This window comes from Lathyrus oleraceus, chromosome 4 (assembly GCF_024323335.1).
Source record: "Lathyrus oleraceus cultivar Zhongwan6 chromosome 4, CAAS_Psat_ZW6_1.0, whole genome shotgun sequence".
NCBI classification, from domain to species: domain Eukaryota; kingdom Viridiplantae; phylum Streptophyta; class Magnoliopsida; order Fabales; family Fabaceae; genus Lathyrus; species Lathyrus oleraceus.
The window spans coordinates 476,968,621-476,990,543 of record NC_066582.1 but is presented as its reverse complement, the minus strand read 5'-3'; the positions used below and the strand labels follow the sequence as shown (position 1 = coordinate 476,990,543).

The following is a 21,923-nucleotide window of genomic DNA, read 5'->3' as shown; positions in this document are numbered from 1 at the left end:
TAAGCAGAAGCTCTGGCTGAAGGCCATGAAAGAAGAACTTGATGCTATAGAGAGGAACAAGACTTGGAAGCTGACAGAACTTCCAAAAGACAAGAAAGTCATCAGCGTCAGATGGGTTTTCAAGCAGAAGTTAAAGCCAGATGGTTCAATTGGCAAACATAAAGCAAGGTTGGTAGCCAGAGGATTTCTACAGAAACCTGGGCTAGATTACTCTGAAGTGTTTGCACCTGTAGCAAGACATGAAACAATCAGAATGGTGATTGCAATAGCTGCTAACAGGAATTGGCCTCTGATGCATTTAGATGTAAAATCTGCATTTCTAAACGGTCCATTAGAAAAAGAAGTTTACGTGTCACAACCTCCTGGATTTGTGAAAAAGAATCAGGAAGGGATGGTGTACAGATTATACAAAGCTCTATATGGATTGAAACAAGCGCCCAGAGCTTGGAATAAGAAGATTGATTCATTTTTCAAGAAGCAAGGCTTTCAGAAATGTGAGATGGAGTACGGTGTCTATGTTCAGCATACTTCTGAAGGAAATATGACTCTGGTATGTTTATATGTTGATGATATACTGCTGACTGGAAGTTCTGAACAGGAGATAGCCAAGTTCAAGAAAGTTCTGATGAATGAATTCGAAATGACTGATCTAGGCAAAATGACATACTTTCTAGGGATGGAATTCAGATACTCTGAGAAAGGTATTATTTTGCATCAGCTCAAGTATGAATTAGAACTTCTGAAGAGATTTGAACTGGAGAATTGTAAGATTGCTGTCACACCTTCTGATACAAATCAGAAACTGGATTCTGACTCTGATGGAAAGGATGTGGACGCTACAACCTTCAAACAGTTGGTTGGTTCTCTGAGGTATTTGTGCAATACCAGACCTGATATTTGCTATTCAGTTGGGATGGTTAGTAGGTTCATGAGTAAACCTAAGTGGTCCCATTACCAAGCTGCAGTCAGGATTCTGATGTATATCAAGGGAACTCTGAAGTATGGAGTATTATTTCCTTCTGGAAGAAAGGATGAGTCAGAACTTCAGAGTTATTCAGATTCTGATTGGTGTGGAGACAGAGTTGACAGAAGAAGTACGTCTGGGTACTTATTCAAATTTCTGGGAGGTCCCATTTCTTGGTGTTCCAAGAAGCAACCTGTTGTGGCGTTGTCAACTTGTGAAGCTGAATATATTGCAGGTGTTGTTACTGCATGCCAAGCTGTGTGGATTCTGAATCTATTGCAGGATCTGAAGATTAAAGTAAACAAACCTCTGAAGCTGATGATTGACAACAAGTCTGCAATCAATCTTGCCAGAAACCCAGTGTTGCATGGGAGAAGCAAGCACATTGAGACCAAGTATCATTTTCTGAGACATCAAGTTCAGAGGGGAGTGTTAGAAGTTGTACACTGCAGCACTCAGAAGCAGTTGGCAGATGTTCTGACGAAAGCTATCAAGACTGATCAATTTCTCAGATTAAGGGATGGAATTGGTGTTACAAGTTTTGATGGAATATGAATTAAGGGATGGTATTAGATTTAATTATTAGATTTAATTCATATTTAAGTTTGTTAGATATTAGATTTAAATATTAGATTTGATTCATATTTAAGTTTGTTAGATATTAGATTTAAATATTAGATTTGATTCATATTTAAGTTTGTTAGAGGCTTATAAATAGGGTGTCAATCATTGTAACTTTTAATCCTTTTTGTAGCCATCATTCTCTAAATAAGAATATTTCCATTCATCATATATTCTACCTTTGCACCAACAGAATTATCGATAATGGCTTTGCAAATATGAAATAAAAATATTAAAAGAAAAACAATTAAAGACCAATAATTATTACCATCAGTAGTATCACGTTGCCAGTAGTGTAACCGGTCATGCACAAGCCCGCCAGGTTAGATAAGGACACAACAAACTGAAACCAATTTGTCTCCTACTGAGGCAAGGTAACAATCTTCCTCCCGTGATTAACAAATTTTTGAGGATCACGCTCTTGAAATTTTTTAGAAAATTTTCAATGTCAGGAATAATCATCAATGTCAGAAGTTTACGTAAAAATAAATAAATAATTCAACTAATGTCAGAAATGCTACCTGTCTGTCCCAGATATGTCTGACAGTATGGTATGGATATAGAGACAGTAAGGACAAATCAAATTGACCTCCTTCAAAAGCCTCTGGCTCGACATCCGTAACAGCCTCACCTTCCAGAGGTGACATTGAATCAACATCATCATCCCTAAGAGGTGGGATTGGATCAACATCATCATCCATAATATATGGTAAGGGTGTACTCGTAGGAGATGCATCTTCGCAATTTTCTACAACTTAGAATAGCATCAACAATATAATGTACCATATGCAAGATCAAAAAAATTGTTCTGATCATCATTTTCAGCTAATAAATAACTAATACACTATGTCTAAACTATGTTAGATGTGACTACCGCTCATTTCTACACCTAATCATTGTTTTCTACTCATTTACACCAAAACTCAAACATTTATCAAAAACTCAAAAAACTTACTTGAAATTGATGTTTGATGAAGTTGGATGATGTTATGAATGAAGTTTGATATTTTTTTGAGTTCCTTTGAGTCTTTTTTTTTGATGAAATTTAATTGGGATGTAGAGAAGTGTTTTGAGAGAGGTTTGTGAATACTATGAATTAAGAAAGAAGAATAGTCTGTTGTGACTTATGCTTCAAAATGTTCCGGAGATACATCTCCGAAATATTTTAGCGTTCACTTATATTTGACTGCACCCGGATATACATTTCTAAAATCATTTAAACGTTAACTTACATTTTAGTGTGTTCAAATATACCTCTTCAAAACACATGAGGCATTTGTAAAAATTTATATCGTGCAATAGAAGGATAAAAAATCCTCAATATATTTGACATATCAAATTTATCAAAGTAGAAAAAATGTAAATTGCAAAGATATTCGGCAAATGAATACAAAGTGTGGCTTCAAACTCCATCAAATACAAAAGACACATTTCGCTGAATGTCAGGTTCTTTTTAAGGATTAAAGAATTAAAAAAATTAAAAATTAAAAATTAAAAATTAAAAGTGCATTAAAACCATTTAAATATTTTAAGATATGATTAGATGATTAAACCCATTTTTATTTCTTGTGAAAAAGAGTGATAGTGGAATCCCAATCCCCAACTTCAACAAGTAGTAGATCCAGTGGGATTGTGAATCGAAACGAACAATGATTGGTCTACGAGCTTTATCCTTTATCGGAATCGCTTTTCTTCTTGCGTTAGAAGACAGAACCTCAACGCCCGTTTGCAATAATCCCGTTGTGGAAGCAGATACCTTAAAGGTCATGATGGTTGCTGACCTTCTTCTTTTAGGCTCGGAAGCTGGTTACATTAACCGCTTCTTCAGAGATCATTACATGTCCAAATTCTTTCGGGTACTTTCTCTTTCTCAGGATCCACCACTTCTACTGTACTAGGGTTTTACAAGAGGTTCTAGGGATTTGCATTGCATTACATAATGCTTATAGAAAAATCTATGGGTGTTCATAAGCTCTTTTCTGCTTATTTTCATAAGCTTTATGTATAGTTTATAATTTTTACACCATATAACTTATAATGTATTTACATGTAGTGATTGTTTGGTTTTGCGGTGAAGAGAAATGATTCTGAGTGAATTGATTTTGTAGAAGTGATTCTGGTTAAAAATGATTTGCATGTAAAGTGATTTAAGTTTGTATATATTTATTTAAAAGTGTAAATTGAGTTGAACCACAAATTTAAATGGAAAAAAATCACATTTAAACTCAAAAGCTACAAATTCTAGTCTCAACTAGAATCAATTCTGGATGCATAATCAATTGTACTTTAGAAGAACCAAACATTTCACAATCATATACATCGGTTGCTCTCACTGCCTATTCAATTGGATATATAGGTCCGGTTTGGATAAATAGCTTATTTGTAGCTTATAGAAAAATTATTTGTCCAGCTTATTTCAGAGAAATGAAGTAATATATGTTTTTTTCTTTAAACACAAAAGTTCTTTTTTAGAAAATGAATCTCAAAATAAGCTAATCCAAGCACAATGCAGTAATCAGTTTGTGTGACCTGTGTTGGATATCTCATGATTACAAAATTATTCCAGGTTTTGTAATATTTTTGTAACTGCGAGTCATCATGCCAAGGATTAGAATTCTGGTTTACTTCATTGTTGAATTTGAACCATCCACGTATGTGTTCTTTCCATTACTCCGATCCTTTTAATTTAATAATACACCAACTGGCCAGAAATCTTTTGAAAGTTTGAAGCCTGATTTGCTTATTGTCTTGGGGGATGTTTCTGCAAAAGGTTCCAAGTTAACGAAAACCAAATGGCTGTCGGTACTCCATCAGTTTTACCAAATGGTGGGGCCCTTTGTTGATCTTCCATTCCACGCAACTCTCGGTGACAGGGATATTGGAGAATGCAGTGATCTTGATGTGAATAAAGTCAATTGGATTTCTCGCAAGTTACCGGGATTGGATCGTTCTGGCTGTGGTGCGTTTGAGATTGGTAATGTCAGTTTTGTTTCACTGAATGCCGTGGCCTTGCTTTGTGACAACAGTAGTTTGCGTTTTGATGTTGAAAAAGTAATAGAGAGCGAAAGTCTAGAACTCCGTGAGGTAATAGAGGCAACAAAAACAAGAAACCGTTCCACGGACTCTACAGATGCAAACTATAACTTTTTCTGGAGGGAAAGCACCCTGTCATCTGGATCAGGCCCTGTCCTTCTGCTGCACTTACCGTTAGACCGAACCAGAAACGAGCGCTTTGGTGGCACTGAAGGTTTTGAAAGATCTTCTAGCTCTTTTATAGAGCGGTTAAATGTGGTGCCAAAAAACAGGTTAGTAGACATTCTTTCATATGAATCACATACTTTACGATTTTTAAATTCTTCTTGAAATTATCTGAATGATGTTCATGGTTCCCTGTCTAATGTCCATAGTATATATTATTGAAATTTCATGAATGATTTAATTCATGGTTCTATGAGTAAAATCTCTAGTATGATTAAACTCTTCAGTGCATATTCTTACACAAACATTCATACAATAGTAAGGAAGAGCATACATTTCCATGTCGTCCGAGTCCGAGTGCTGTGAGGTTCTTTTATTCCCTTAGAAAAACTATACATTTAGTGTCTGGTTATATTTTTGTTAAATTGGTTATTTTATTTTATTTTAGCTTATAGCTATACATTCTTGCAGTATTCATGCGTATAGAGTTTCTATTTCATATATTTATGTGGTAAATTTTTTTCATATTAGGGAACTCGTTGGGACTGGCCTGTACAATTTACTTCATACTCTCCCACTGAATGCTTCTGAGTACATTTTACAAGCTCTGAGGCCAAGGTAATGAAGTGCTTATTTGATTGTGAATTCATATAACAAATACTTGCTTATTTGTAGAATGTGAACTTAACTAATCTTACCTGTAAATCATGTGATATTATCTTCATTATCTTGCATTTCAAATTTTAGATAATTTGAACATTCTCATATATGTTATCTAAAATTGAATATTTTTTGGTAACTTTTGAAAATTACTTCTGGTTATTATTTTGTTGTGTACATGATTGCTAGCTGATTCAGTATGTCAAGTTTTGGTCAATTGGGGCAATGCTCAAACGTTGATTCCTTCTAGAAATTCTAAATCATTTGACATGCCTTCCATTGTTTACAGGATTATCTTTAGTGCTCACAGGTATACGTTTTCTGACCACGTCCATTTCGATAGAACTCGGGAGATTATTGTTCCGGCAATGTCATGGAATGCAAGAGATGACCCTGGATTTGTAATTGCTACTTTCCAAAAAACAGGGAGAGATGTGAATATAAGCTATTGTTCTTTGGCCAGAGAATCTCATATTCTTGTAGTATATGCCTCTATAGTAGTTTTGTTTTGTTTGGCATGTTTAAAAGGATAGTGTGGATGATTTCAAACTACTCCCAAAAAAAACACCAAAAGAAAAAGGATAGTATTTAGTAGAGAATGCTTAGTCTCTACCAATTTTGAAGTCCGAGAAAAGTTTTGTTGCTAAATTGAGTTTAGCTCAAGAATGGTGGTGTGAAGAGTCTGGGACCATAGACCTCGTTCAGGTTGGAGTGTTTATAATTTGGATCGGCCCATTCGTCAAATCGGCTCGAGTTATTTGGGTCGGTTTTGGATTGTATCTCATAAGAAATGTATCTGTCAAATGAATTAATACTTAAAAGCAATTTCAAAATCTAAATTAATGGACAAAGGATTTGATTTTATCGAAGGTTTTCAACTTCTTAGATTGCTTTGAAATATAGATTCACGAACCCTTAGAGGCCAAAATGGCGAATCTTTTGCCTAATCTTCTTCCTCTACACACTCATGAAAAAAAAACTTTGCATATAAGATCATATAATGGTGTACTTTTGTTAGCTAAAGTGAAATAACAGTGATGCGTATTTTAAATACAAAATTATTAATTTACGTAAATTATGAGTCTAATTTTGTTTTGCACATATAACTAATTAAATCACACTGATACTATTTTGTTAAATTATCATTTAAAAGTATATTCACTAATAGCTATATGATAAAGATTTGATTGGATAGGATGCATGCATGTATAAAATAAATTCACACTAGGATTGTATATCAATTAATTTTATTAATTATCATTAAAAAATTAGAGAACCTTCCTCTCTAGGATACATAGTATGGAAGTTAGAGTTGGTTTTATCTTTGGTAAAATTTTGATGGCTCCTCTAATACATGTGGGGAACCTCAAGGAATAACGAAGGTCTAAAGTGTGTGAATTTCCTATACGCAAATGCATACTTTTAATGATGGGGTTCTCCATTTCTTTTAATGACTATGAAGCTAGCATTCTTCTTTTATTTGTTTCTATGTTTTGAGAACTTTTCCTAATCTTAATCTCTCAAGGATTAATCTCTTTTAAACACGGTTGGAAAATCTTTGAAATATATATGAAGAGCTTTTAAGGCTTCAAAGATAGATGTTATTTTACAATACCCCTCAATGATGTAGATTATCTTCGACAAGACATATTCAAGTTCATTAAATTAGGGATTGATCAAACTAAGATGATAAAATGCGAGGAGGACCAAGATGATTATCATAATTAAAAAAGATTGAAATTCCAAGTATTAGGATGATCATCAAATCAATAATCTTCTTGGATACATTATTAATCATACTTTTAAGACTTTGTCAAAGAGAAAAATGGTAAGATCGTTGTTGTATAAAGGTTGTATGACACATGTTGCATTTATTCCAACTTTTGTTCGAGAGTTTCTTGTGGAATGCATGTCTATCCTTCGTCACTCGTACGGTGAGATAATATCTTTTCAACTTTTGCTTTGTAAGAAAGTTCTTTCTTTTGTCTGTTTATTTTTCAAAGATATTTGATTTATTTTGTGTATGATATATGTTATGAGTGTTCACTTTTGAAAATTTTAAGTGATAATCAATGTGTATTTCATTTAAAATGATTGTAGTGATCTTATCTAAATATCTTCACATGTATGATATACTGTCTCTAGCTTATGCTTGCTTGGAAGATTTCAAGTTTATGTCGATGATATTATTTTTGGATCACTGACATGCAACTTATATAGGAGTTTTCTAAACTTATGCAATGTGAGTTTGAGATGAGCCTTATGGGGGAGTTGAATTACTTCCTTGGTATTCAAATCAAAAAACTCAATGAAGGGTCATGTGTTTGTTAAACAAAATATTGCACTTGCTAAAGAGATTTGGCATGGAAGATGCAAAGTTTATTGACATTTCTATGACCACAAATTAAAACTTGGAAAAGAATGAAAATGGTAAGGATGAAGATGTCATACATGAGAAGACATAGCCTAAGAACTTGAACCCTATTATTTTGCACACAAGAAGACTATTCAAGATATACAACCATAGTTGAGACTTTATGTCAATGTTGTTTACATATGTCACTTGATCTAAGATGTGATTAGTTATAAAAGTAGATTTTTTTTTGTATGGAAAGTGAGTCTTGACACAAAGTTTAGAGTTGTTTGTGTGACGAGGAGGTTGTAGGATAAGTTATGGAATCAGATTTGTGCAAATATAAGGCAAGCTTGCGTTCAACATATTTTCCATGGGATTTAAAATGTATATATTTTTCTTGTTTGAATGACTATAGCTCATTATTAGAAATTGTTATTCCATTATGTTGAAAATGGAAAGCAACCTAACTTGCACATTCAAAATGCATCGAATATTGGCCGTAGTTATATTCTTTGATATATAGGATTAATTTTTTAATAGATTTTTTTTATCGATACAAATTAAGTTTATCTTTTAATATGATATATTGTTGATATTTAGATTTTCTTGAAGAAAAATAATATTTTTTTAATATATAATATAGTGCTTTTTCAAAATATGTCTAACATAGCACTTTTCAAATAAACGCTATTAAATATCCGAATTTAATCAATCACCAAAATATATTATGTTAGCACTTTTAGAGGAACGCCATTAAAAATGAATTTAATAGCGTTTAAAAAGAGCTATTATAGGTGTTAAACCTATAATAATGGAGGATTTAAAAAGCGCTATTATAGGTGGTAAACCTATAATAGCGAACGAACGCTATTATATATTCTTGTTGGCGTAGTGTTTCAAAGATTCTACTTGATGAAGCTTCTTTATATTTTCTTCTGGATGAATCTTTTTCATCATTATCATTAGGTGATTGTTCCTCTATTGTGATTGTTCTTTCAAAAGATATTTATGGTGTTGATCCTTCATTTATTTCTTGAATATGATTTTTTTTTACTGAAACTCAAATAACACACTTCTATCTTTTGAATCAAGGATTGGATCAGATTTATGCTTCTAATTCTTGAATATGAGATTTATGTTAAAAAAAACCTTTTAACACAACCTCCAAGAATTCTAATGTTTAAGTACCATCAATGAAGATGACCTTCATGTTCATTTGGTGTTTCATATTTCTAGATTTTTATGTTCATTCTATCTTGTTCAATCTTAGAATAATCTCCATAAATCATCTCAAAAGTTTCACATTCTTCCTTGACCTAAATGCAATTAAAAACAAAAGGTTACTCTCTAGTGCTTAGAAAACTCTCATCAAATACTTCGCTTTAAAATCAATTTTGACTTTTACTTTATTTTCTTTGATCCACATAAAATTTGGTTTAATCGAGTGAAGCTCACGAATCCAATGAGAGCCTTTATTTGGTTAAATTACAACAATACCCTAAAACACTAGAAGACATAAGAAATATCTCACTAATATTTTTTACTCTTAAAGAACTAAGGTAATTTAGTGAAAAAGAAAGAAATGAGAACGAATAGAGAACAAAGTGACAAGTAATATAGAAATATGTTTTTTCCTGTGAAAGTGAGGAGAAGTCCTCTATTTATAAGTGAAAAATCTAGCTCAAAAAGGAAAATGAACCATGGGCCTTTAAATTTCAATATCAATTATACCCTAAGTTTTAATTGATTATGAGTTTCACAAAAAATGAAAGAAAAAAAATCCTAATTCCCAAAAAGGAAAATCTACAATGGCTATTGTCTTAATAGATTAAATAATGTATATTATCTTTCTAAATGTTTAGGAATACACTTGATCAATCTCACAAGCACCTTGATGGTTCCTTTAAGGGGTTTAAGGAGTTTTAGAAAATATAGATATGTTTAAAACACTTTTAGGCGAGTTGTGCATTGCCTTAGTAATTTGAGAATTAATCTAATATCTTTACAAGACCCTGATCACTCAAACATGAACAAGACAATCTTTCACACTTCTTCTCTTTCAAAATTTGTGAAGGTTTAAGATCCTTAATTTGAATCATAATTGATTCATCATTTCATCTAGGACCTGGCTTTTGACGAGCCTTGATAATACTTCTTGATGGATACCAACATCAGAAGTTGATATCTTCATGCCTTTATTATATAATTAATATATTATAGTTTTGATAAATTGAAAAATCGAAACGGTGACTCTATTTTTAGAATATGATGTGCCTCTTTCTTCTTCTATCTTTGCATTCTTCTATAGAGAAGGATCATTAGGAGTTTGTACTGAAGTTAATAATCAAGATTGTTCTTTTTACTAATATTTGTTCATTATGTTTTCTTGAGGAAAAATATTATTGTGGAGTGACTTGATCAACTTCAAGAGGAAGTTTGGAAACGGATTGGGTTTTAGGTGGAGATTTTAACACCATTTCTTATAAGAAGGAGAGGATTGGAAGAATTAGTCAGAGAGAAAATGAAGAATTTAACTAAGGGTGGTCACAAATTGCTCTGAATAATTATTGATAAACTAACTATGCCAGCTCACTTTATAACCGTGAAAACCACATACAAAGCTATACATCTCGCAAGATAGTTTAATGTGAAAATTGTGGGGAGAATTTCCCTCTAGTGTCGTATCTAATAGAGACCCGAAGTTCACTTCAAGATTTTGGGGAGAAATTCAACATGATATGGGTTCAAAGTTGTGTTTGAGTACTTCTAATAATCCTCATACAGATGGTCAGACCGAGAGAGAAATTTATACTTCGGAGGAGATGCTAAGAGCATGTGTAGTTGAAAGTGGATGAAATTAGAAATATATTTTACCCTTGATTGAATTTTCATACAATAATAGTTATTACGCTAGCATTGGTATGGCCTCGTATGAAGCTCTTTATGGAACAAGATGTTGAACACCTTTTTGTTGGACGGGGGTTGGTGATAAGAGAATCTTAGGAGAAAAAATCATCCAAGAGATCACTGAAAAGATAAAGATGATACAAGAGAAAATGAAGAAGGCTTAATATTGTCAGGAGAGTTATGCAGATCATATACAAAGACCATTGGAGTTCGAGAAAAGTAACCATGTATTCTTGAAAGTTACTCCAAGATTGAGATTGAAAAGACATTTTAAGTCACGAAAGTTGAGTCCAAGGTACGTTGGGCCATATCAGATCAGTGGAAGGACTGATGAAGTAACATACTGTTTAGCCTTACCACCATCACTCTCCAGTTTGTACGATGTGTTCCGTGTCATCTTTGAAGATTCATTTCCGACTCTCTTCATCCTATTCTTCCAGATATTGTTGAGGTATAAGAATATATTTCATTCAAACCACAACCCAGTTAGATTGTAGATTGTGCGGCTAAGATATTAAGGAATAAGGAGATTCCTCTTGTCAAAGTTCTTTGGGAAGGATCACACCCGGGGAAGCTACTTGGGAGCTAGAGTTCTTAATGTGAGAAGGTTACCCTGATCTACTTTATTTTAGGTAAATATTCAAAATTCGAGGACAAAATTTATTTTTAAAGGGGAGAATGTAATATCTCATATCCTCTTAAATGCTCTATTCCTTGTCAGTTGAGACAATTTGAGTTCCAAATGCTCTATTCTTTGTTAGTTGGGACAAATAGAGTAATTAGTGAACCCATATGAGACTAATTATTACTCAATTCAATTGATCTTTACTAATTAGTAAAAGAAGAACTCATCCCAAAGTTTCAACATTTTCATCTTCTAAAAGTGGGTTCTTAGTTAGACCTAGCTTTATGAGGGGATGAATTGGGGGGAGGGGGGAAAATTTATGAGATGGGAATTAGGTTTTATTAATTTGTTTCTATGTGTATGAAATTGATGTTGATGCATGATCATCTTGTTGTTTTGCATGCTTGTTTGTGTTAAACCATGTTAATTGATGTTATTGGGTGCAATATGATGATACATGATGATGTGTGTGACTTATTTTCCTTTCATGTTACATTTCTTCAATAGTTGAAATATGTATTTCTCACTAAATGAGAGAACTACTCATTAGGCGAGCATATCAGTTCACACTGCAGAAGCTATTCTGCTATACTCGTTAGGCGAGGACATGTCTCGCTAAGCGAGACAAGAAATTTTGAGGAAAATATCATTATGTTTGACCTCACTTGTTCCTAGCTATGAGCTCATAGGCAAAAGCTTGCTTGGACATCTCGTTAGGGCTCGCTAGGCGAGACTTCTGGGACTTTGAAAATTACTTGTTTCCCTATTTCCACCATAAAATGGGATTCATAACTCCAATTGATGTAAGGTTGGATACATTGGAAATATAGTCCAATGCCCTACCTTTTGGTAAAAAGAAACCATGTTTATGTTCCAATTATTACTAGGATAATGGTAATGAACTCTTATGTGTGCTTCAAGTATCATTATGATGTATATGGATTGAATGACTAATGAATGAAGCAAGTTCCATGATGATGAGTGAGAGTAAACCTAGAGTTATAGATAGGTTAATGAAACTAGTAAATATAACTTTGGTTATGGTAATTAACTTAAGTTGTGATACTCGAATGTAATACACATTTTGGTGTGTACCCGTGAGCGAGTATTCACGTGAGATGAGTTGTCCCATCTACTAGAATGTCAAAGGCATGGATGGGGAACAATGTCATAGTTATGATTCAATGAGCTTGTATTGAAACATATTATGATATATTCTAATTGTGATATAATCACATGGTAATTGTATATAATCCCATGACGATTGTGATATAATCACATGGAGATTGATGAGAATAATCATGTTATGATTAATGAGAATACTCACGTATTCGGGAATAAGATTGGATATTGTGACCCGTGTTAATAGTTCATGTATTTGGATCGGTCAGGGATAAGTATTTCATTTATAGGAAGTTTGTGACTTGTGTCCATAGTCCTTAGATTGGGATCAGCCGAGGAGAAGACATTCTTTATTGAGCAGACATTCTTGACTCGTGTTCATATTCCATGAATTTGGATCGGTCGGGGAGAAGTTGTCAGAGGTAACAGAGATTTGTGACCCATGTCCATAGTCCTAGGCGCGGGGTCGGCTGCGGAGAAGATACTTTATTGTTGCATTCTCGAATAGTGATTCATTAGGTTATATGAACTCATGTTGTGTGTTTCCCTATGAAGCGTAAAACCCCCTTGTTACATTTGTGTCAGTGATACACAAGTAGCGTAAGGAGAAAAAGGCTTAAGTGAAAAATTAATAAGAGATCCCTGTATAGTCGAGCGGATCCATAAAATAGGGGAACCCACTGAGATTATTTATCTCACCCCACTATTATTATTGTTTTTCAGATAGTGCTTTGCATGTAAAAGGAAAAGGCAAGCTTACTTGGTAATGTTTGGTGACTCAACTCTTTGATTATGATCTTCCGTTGTGGATCATGTGGATGTTGTACATAGATCCTAGTTTTGTTTAGGTATTCTTGTATATCATGTGTCATATTTTGTATATTTTTCATTTTGGACATGTATATATAATGATGTTGATGGGCTCTTATATTATATCAATACAAGTTACACTATATGTAATATATTATATTTTCTATATTTTCTAGATTAATATTATATGTGAGTGTTATGTTTATAATACTAGTTTTTAAAAGTTATAATTTATCAAAAGATTGAAGAGTCAATACAATTATCTCATTTTTAAGATTTGGTATTTTTTTCTTTAAATAAACAATGATAATTTAATTTCTAAATACTTAAAATAGTAATTATATTAAAAAATTGATTATCGAAACTCTTTTATAAAATCTTCCGATACATAAAATAAAAGTTAAAAATAATTAAAAGATGATTATCGAAACTCTTTTACAAAGTCTTTCGATACACAAAATAAAAATTAAAAATATTAAAAAATGGATTATCGAAACTTGTTTCCAAAGTTTTTTGATATACAAAAAATTAATGTTAAAAATTGACTATCAGAACTCTTTTATAAAATCTTTTGGTATGCAAAATAAAAGTTAAAAAATATTTTAAAAAACTAAATACCAAAATTCTTTTGCAAAATCTTCTGATATACAAAATAAAAGTTAAAAAATATTTAAAAGAATGTCTATTAATTTTCTTTTGCAAAAGTCTTACAATAATAAAATAATAATTAAAAAATATTTAAAAAATTGACTATCGAAATTCTTTTATAAAATCTTTCGGTATATAAAATAAAAGTTAACGTTAAAAACTAACAACCATATTAAAATCTTCTAATATATAAAATAAAATTTAAAAAGTATTTAAAAAATTGACTACAAAAACTTTTCTACAAAATCATTTAAAACACAAGTTAAATTAAAAAAAAAAAAGAATGATAACTTAGTTAAATATATACTAGGCAAAATTGAGAATTTTTTTATAGGAGTATAGAAACAAATTAGGGATATGAATTAAAAAAAAATCATGCTGGATTGTATAATTAATGAGGTGTCATTATTAATAAAGGATACGAAAATGAAATTTAGAACCAACTATATCCAAAAACCAGCCTTAATTATAGGGTTTTTTACCGAGATAACCTAGTTTTTCGAAAAAATTCCCAAAATACTCCATGTTTCAAAAAAATTCCCAAACTACCCCACTTTTAGGAGGTGTCGCCAATTGGATTGGCGACTCCTCTTAAAACTTAAAGGGATGCGCCAATTGGATTGGCTAGGGCAGGTGCCCTAGCCAATCCAATTGGCGCCTATGTGTAATTTTAAGAGGAGGCACCAATCCAATTGGCGACTCCCTTAACAAAGCCTCAAATGACAAAACCTCCAACATGAAAGTTGTAAATCTTTTCATGACAATTAATTTGGACATAAATTTTGCATCATTTGGATTTTTTTTGAGAAAGTTATGGGCAGTTGAAGTTGGACTACTGAGTTTTTCAACTGTTATCTGACCTATAATGGTTTGCATTATCGCATGTGTTTCTTTTAGAATTATGAAATTTTATCCAACATAACATTTGAAGTAGACATCTCAAAATTTGCAATGCACTTGGTCCCACCTCAAAATACATAAAAATGAGTGAGTTAGGTCCTTGCGAACTTGACCTAAAATTAGGGTTTCTGTCAAAACATGTGTATGTGAATTTTGCCAAAAGGGACCAACTTCAAGCCCTTATGTTTGAATGATAAAACCCTCAAATGACAAAACCTTCAACATAAAAGTTGTATATCGTTTCAATACAATGAATTTGGACTAAAATTTTGCATCATTTGCATTTTTTTTAGAAAGGTATGGGCACCTGAACTTGGACTCTTTGACATTTCAATTGTTATGTGGCCTATAATGTTTTGTATTATGACATGTGTTTATTTTTGAATTATGAAATTTTGTCCAACATAACAATTTAAGTAGACATCTCAAACTTTGCAATTCACTTTGTCCCACCTCAAAATCATAAAAAATGAGTGAGTTAGGTTCTTGGGTAGTTGACCCCAAATTAGGGTTTGAGTCAAAACATATGTATGTGAATTTGTCCAAAATGGAGTTTAGACAAAGAAACCTAATGTTTGGAGTTTACATAAAGATAAATTTGATATAATACGACTTGATATTAATAAAGTTTGGAGTTTACACAAAGAAACTTAATGGTGATGACCAGGATCACCTAACCGACCTCCGGTCCCACATCCCCTAGCTACCTTAACCCTAGGCCCTAACCCACGTTGACGATTCTGCACCGGTGTTTATTCATCTGAGGGACCAGGAGCGTCATTACCTCCTACAAGAGAAGATCCGTTGAGGTATTCAGCCAAGTCAGCATAATCTTCAGTATTCAATGATGGTGTACCAGCGTAGCTGAGCTCATGACCCATGCCAGAGAAGTTGGGATGTGGTTGACTCATGGATGGGCGACCGGGACGGTTGAAGGGAGACATGGGTGTGAAAGATGAGTCTAGGAAAGGTTGGAAAGGTTGTTGGGGTGTTTGGAAGAGATAGGGTTGTGGGATGTTTTGGTTTTGTGATGTTTGGGTTTCTTGGCTACGGTAGGAGGAGGGGCGGTTAGTGTTTTGGCTAAGGCGACTTTGGTAGGGTGATGGTGTGGGTGCGAAGCGATGTTCGGTCTGAGGTTGATGGTCAATTTGTTGGTGGTGGTATGGGGTATGTTCTTGGTATTGGGGTTGGGTGAATGACATGTTTTGGTTGTATGTTTGTGTGTTTGTGGAACAGAAAGTTTGACGGATAGGTGGTTGTGAGAAACCGGGCTGAGAATGTTGTTGGGGGTTAGATGTTGATCCTTCTTGTGTGTAACTTGTCTGGCGTGGGTCGTAGAGGTACATATCATCGGCGATGAATTGAAAACCAACCGATCTGTACCAAGCCATATAAGTACGACTTGGTTTTACCTCATTTGGCATGACTGCGTCAGTTAAGACATGGTCATGACGGTGCTTCCACTTGCGACACTCCGATCTTGCGAAGGTTTTCCAAGGGTTGAAGTTCCATTGGTCGTTCACTTTACGCATATGCCATTCTCCTAGACTAGCTGGGGGATCTGGGATATTCTGGACCATACCGAACTGCAGCTTCACACGATCGGTGTTGTGCATCTCCACAGTTGTGAACCGTATTATCGGTGTGCATGCTGTCCATACGGCTGCGTCTTTTGCGTTGACCTCATGCTCATGATCCAGATTAAGGTATAGACGCCAAATGAACTGAAATGTTAAAGAAGATAGGATTATAATGAATGTAGAAAAAGTTAACATAATATGACGAAATAATGAAGTTATTTTGCTTACGTCTGTCGGTCGAAGGTGATCCAACAGGTTGCGATACTGAGTAATACAGTGTCTCGGACATCTGCTGTAACTCATACCACGTGCCGACCATCTACACCAAAAAGTTAAACAAAATTAGTTTGAGGTAATAAACTTTAAGGAAGTAAGTAAGGATATAGCAATTTAAACAACTTACTTTTTTGCATATGGAAAAGTGAAAGGGTTGTTATTGACCGGTGCTAGAGACGGTAGTCTTGACCAACCTCATGCTTGTAGCAACACAGCACATCCAAAAAATGTAGATGTGTCTTTGTGGGAATTTTTGCACAACGAACTATAGAGATAGGCTAGACAAGCGGATCCCCAACTGTATCTACCTATTCTATCTACATGTCTAAGTAGAGGTAAGTACATAATATGCATGCTAGAACCACTACCTTTGGGAAATAAAAAGGATCCAATTAACATCATAATGTAACACCTAGTTTTTATTATTCGAGCATCTTCGGTAGAATTCTCATCTAAATATAAACTATTATAATATGAATTTAGGCGTGAGAGTAGTATACCTTGACCTCTAGCATTATCATCTAACAAATCAGTTTCTAAAAGCTCCATGCAAATTGAATTTGCATAGTTGGTCTTACCATTAACAGCTTTGCCTTCAATTCGTAGTCCTAAAAGCATGTAGACGTCTTCTAACGTCACGGTACACTCACCGGTTGGAAACCAAAATGTGTGTGTCTCTGGCCTCCATCTTTCGCATAAGGCTAGAATGAACTTGTTATCTATAGACCAAGACATAATCTTGCTAATATGACCAAAACCGGCGAGTTCAACATAAAGTTGAATCATCGGGTCCATTGGGACAAATTCGTGGACTCGAGTTCGAAACCTTGATACATCCTATAATAGAAATAATATAACACTTGACTAAGTTGGTATTTCAAAATAAAATGAGGTTGGTGAAGATGAAAGATAAAAAGTTAACAAAAGAAAAAACTTACATATGTTGCGATGTTTGCAACTGTTCCTCTGTGTGCTTCGCCCATTGTGAGTAAAGACATATTGTTGGGGAGTTGGTGTAGATGAAATTGGAAGATGTTGTTGAAGATGAAATTGTAAAAGAAGTATTGTAGAGGAAGTAGTGAGAATGTTGGTGTGGAAGAATTGTTGAAGGAGTGGATGTATTTATAGGCAAATGGAAGAGAGCATACAAATTTGTGTTTGCATGGTGTCTCCACCTCATTTGGAGACCATGCACAATCCTAAGGAGGGGTCGCCATTCAAATTGGCGACACCATAGGGCCATGCATGAAAGGCTAGTTCTGAATGCTTGGTTTCGAGGTCTGATTGCATGGGGTCGCCACTTGAATTGGCGACCATGTACAAGCATTAAGTGGAGGTGCCAGACCATTTGGCGGCACCACCTGCATGTCTGACACGTGTCTGTCTTGTCTCCTGCATGCTGATGACTAACTTCTTGATAGCTTGCATGGTTGACACATCATCTCAGACTGTCTTGCATGACTGACACATCAATTCAGAACTAGCTTACATGTCAGACATGTGGCTGTCCTGTCTCCTGCATGCTGAAGAGTCACTTCTTGATAGCTTGCATGGTTGACACATCAACTCACACTGTCTTGCATGACTGACACATCATCTCAGAACTAGCTAGCATGCTTGACACATCATCTCAGAGTAGCTTGAATGTCCGACACATCATCTCAGAACTAGCTAGCATGTGAGAAACTGATACCATCTATTTAAGTGTCTTACTATCAACATCCAAGACACTTCACTCACATTCATCTGCACTTGCAAAATAGTTTTCATCTCCACAATGTCATCTTCATCATTATACAGTGTCAATGTTCACTGCAACGGTGAAACTTTTGAGTCTGAGCTTCATGGTTTTTGTTTTCGAAACACTGATACCATTAGAGTCACGATCAAGAGAAATGCAACCTTTTTGCATTTGAAAAAATAATACAATCCTTTATAGGTTCAGGTATTGTGTCAAAGATCACATATCAAAATCCAATATTTTTTGAGAATGGTCAATGCAAGTTTTTTCCCCTTAAGGTCCGAGACGATGAAGATGTTGAAAACATGTTTGTTAGTCATGAACATTCAGGCAACAATTGTATCGAGTTATACATTACTCTACAACGATGTATACCATCTCAACAGTCTCAACTAACCGATCAGGATGAAGCTGGTGAAGATGATGCAGATGATGCATAATGGTCAGATGAACTCAACCCAGAAGCAGAAGTAGAAGTCGACGTTGTTGATGAAGAAGAAGAGGAGACCGAGATACAGGTTGATCACATGCTGAACAACGACGATGAAGATGATGATCAACCACCACCAATACCTCCTAGTCATGCCTACAATCCGCCTCAACATATGACAAATATGGATCTTCACGACGATGAAACATCCGACAGTGTCTTCTATAATCCGTATCTGAGACCAGTAGGCGAATTAAAGGTGTGAGACATGTTTCGTACCAAAGAATAATGTGTACTGGCAATCAAAAAATTCCACATGAACAACTTTGTTGACTTTACTGTGAAACGCACTGATTCTAGAAGGTATGTTATCGAATGTCGTAACATGCTTTGTAAGTTTCGTTTGACTGCGTCTTACAAGAAGAAAAGTGACGCTTGGGAGATCGCTTCAATAGACCCACCGCACAGTTGCGTTGCAATTAACGTTGAAAAAGATCATCGTAAACTGAGCACAACTTTGATATGTCAAGACATTTTGCCATTGGTAAATAAAGACCCATCAGTGAAGGTGAGTATAATTATATCTCATATCCGAACAACATATAATTATACTCCATCTTACAAGAAAGTATGGATTGCAAGGACAAAGGTTATTGAACAGGTTTTCGGCAACTGGGAGGATTCATTCAAGGAATTGCCACGGTTTTTATGGGCACTAAAAACATATGTCCCAAGAACTGTGGCAATTATGGAGACAGTGCCAACAATGATGCCAGACGGAACCTGTGCTACAGGTAATAGAATATTTCACCGTCTCTTTTGGGCATTTGACCCGTGCATCAAAGGTTTCGCTTTCTGCAAACCTATCTTGCAAATTGATGGCACTTGGTTATACGGAAAATACAAGGGTACTTTGCTCATGGCGGTTGCACAAGACGGTAACAACAATGTCTTTCCCATTGCCTTTGCTCTTGTTGAAGGTGAAACGGCTGGTGGATGGGGTTTCTTTCTTCGACATCTCATAACACATGTGGCTCCACAAGCCAATCTATGTTTGATTTCTGATAGACATGCTGCCATTGAGAGTGCCTACAACAACCATGACAACGGGTGGCATGATCCTCCTTCTACACATGTCTACTGTATCAGACACATTGCACAAAACTTCATGCGTGCTATAAAAGATAAGAATCTTCGCAAGAAGGTGGTGAATGCTGGGTATGCTTTAACTCAACCGTCATTTCAATATTATCGTGATGAAATTAGACTGTCTAATGAAGACGAGGGGAGATGGATAAATAACATACCAATAGAGCAGTGGACAAGAGCATTTGACGGTGGTTGTCGATGGGGCCACATGACAACAAACATTGTGGAATGCATGAACGGGGTTTTCAAAGGAATTCGAAATCTGCCGATAACCGCCTTGGTAAGATCAACCTATTATAGGTTGGCTTCTATGTTCGCAACCAAAGGTGAAAGATGGAGTGCAGTGTTAATGTCCGGACAAGTATTCAGTGAGTGTTGCATGAAGGTCATGAAAGAGGAGAGCATCAAAGCTACGACACACGATGTAACAGTCTTTGACCGTCATAGACAAAATTTTAGCGTTCAGGAAACAATGGGCAACAACGAGGGGATACCAAATTTAGCCTACGCTGTTAGACTACACAGAAGTTGGTGCGATTGTAGAAAATTTCAGGCCTTCCGCATACCTTGTTCCCATGTCATTGCAGCATGCGCTTATACTCGTCAAGACGCTTACAACCATTTATCTGATGTGTACAAGGCCAACACCATCATGAATGTATATAGTCAAAGCTTTTCAGTATTACCAATGGAGGATTACTGGCCTCCATATGAAGGAGATATTGTTTGGCACAATGAAGAGATGCGTAGAAAGAAGAAAGGAAGGCCAAACAGCACACATATCAGAACAGAGATGGATTCCACAGATAAAATGATAAGATTATGTAGTATCTGTCGTCAACCAGGACACAACAAAAACAACTGTCCCAATCAAGGAGCATCATCTAGATCTTAAGCTTTTTGTAACATTGTATTTTTGTAACGATCAATCATTATATATCATTAAGTTCTTGTTACAACGAGTTTCATAACAAACATCAGTATAAAACATCTGAAAACATAAATAATTCTAACTGATTACAACAATCAAATTAATGTCGTCTCGACCGAACAGTGTAACACCCTTCTAAAATACCCCAAATTTAAATTAAAACATCAAAACATAAATCAGAGTAGATATGCAATTTAAGGGTGTCACACTTGACACTTCACACCGTTTTCCAAAATATCCTGTCATGCTCATTTATTTAATCAAAATAAAACATTTGCATAATTCGCAGCGGATAAAGTCTAACAACAATACAAAACATGTAACACATTACATGTAAACTTGTTCAACAATCATCAATGAAAAACAAGTAAAACATCCCGTCCCGATGTTACATCTACCAGAGCATGACTCACTAAGGAACTACGCTAGACTCCAAGGACTAGCTTCTACTCAATCACTGCTCGTTACCTGAAAACATAGTTGTAAGGGTGAGTTCCTCAATCGATATAATAAGCATTATAAAATATCATGTAATGCTAAGTAAATTAACACATTTCATCACCCTAATCAGATCACACATTCAGTAACGGCAACACCAACTCATAATCACAATCATATGCAACACAAACACAAAACACATGTATAATATTGGAATACATCCATTCATATTATATGTCATACATACATTATGCAATGAGACTCCATGCATGCGGTACCGACTATTCGTGAACATATAGTTCAACCTCACCGATCAAATCCAGATACGGCTACCAAGCTCACTAGTCCCACTCATTTGAGACCTAGTGACTCACATCACTAATTCCTCACCATGGGAATTAGCTACCACCCCAAGGGCTATGCTATGCACGCTAAATCACCTAGCATGCAAACATCAACAACAATCCACAATAATTCATCACTAATTCCTCACCATGGGAATTAGCTACCACCATAAAGGCCATATCATGCACGCTAAATCACCTAGCAATGCAAACATCAACAACA

At 34.9% G+C, this 21,923-nt stretch overlaps 1 protein-coding gene across 1 annotated transcript; it reads left to right on the top strand.

The window, feature by feature from the left end:
- The first annotated feature begins 3,123 nt into the window (after positions 1-3,123).
- On the top strand, positions 3,124-6,312 carry LOC127076288 (uncharacterized). The gene is made up of 4 exons (XM_051017897.1): positions 3,124-3,441; positions 4,295-4,890; positions 5,315-5,401; positions 5,733-6,312. The coding sequence occupies exons 1-4, from the start codon at positions 3,235-3,237 to the stop codon at positions 5,974-5,976; spliced, it is 1,134 nt and encodes a 377-aa protein (XP_050873854.1). The 5' UTR covers positions 3,124-3,234; the 3' UTR covers positions 5,977-6,312.
- Positions 6,313-21,923: the final 15,611 nt, after the last annotated feature.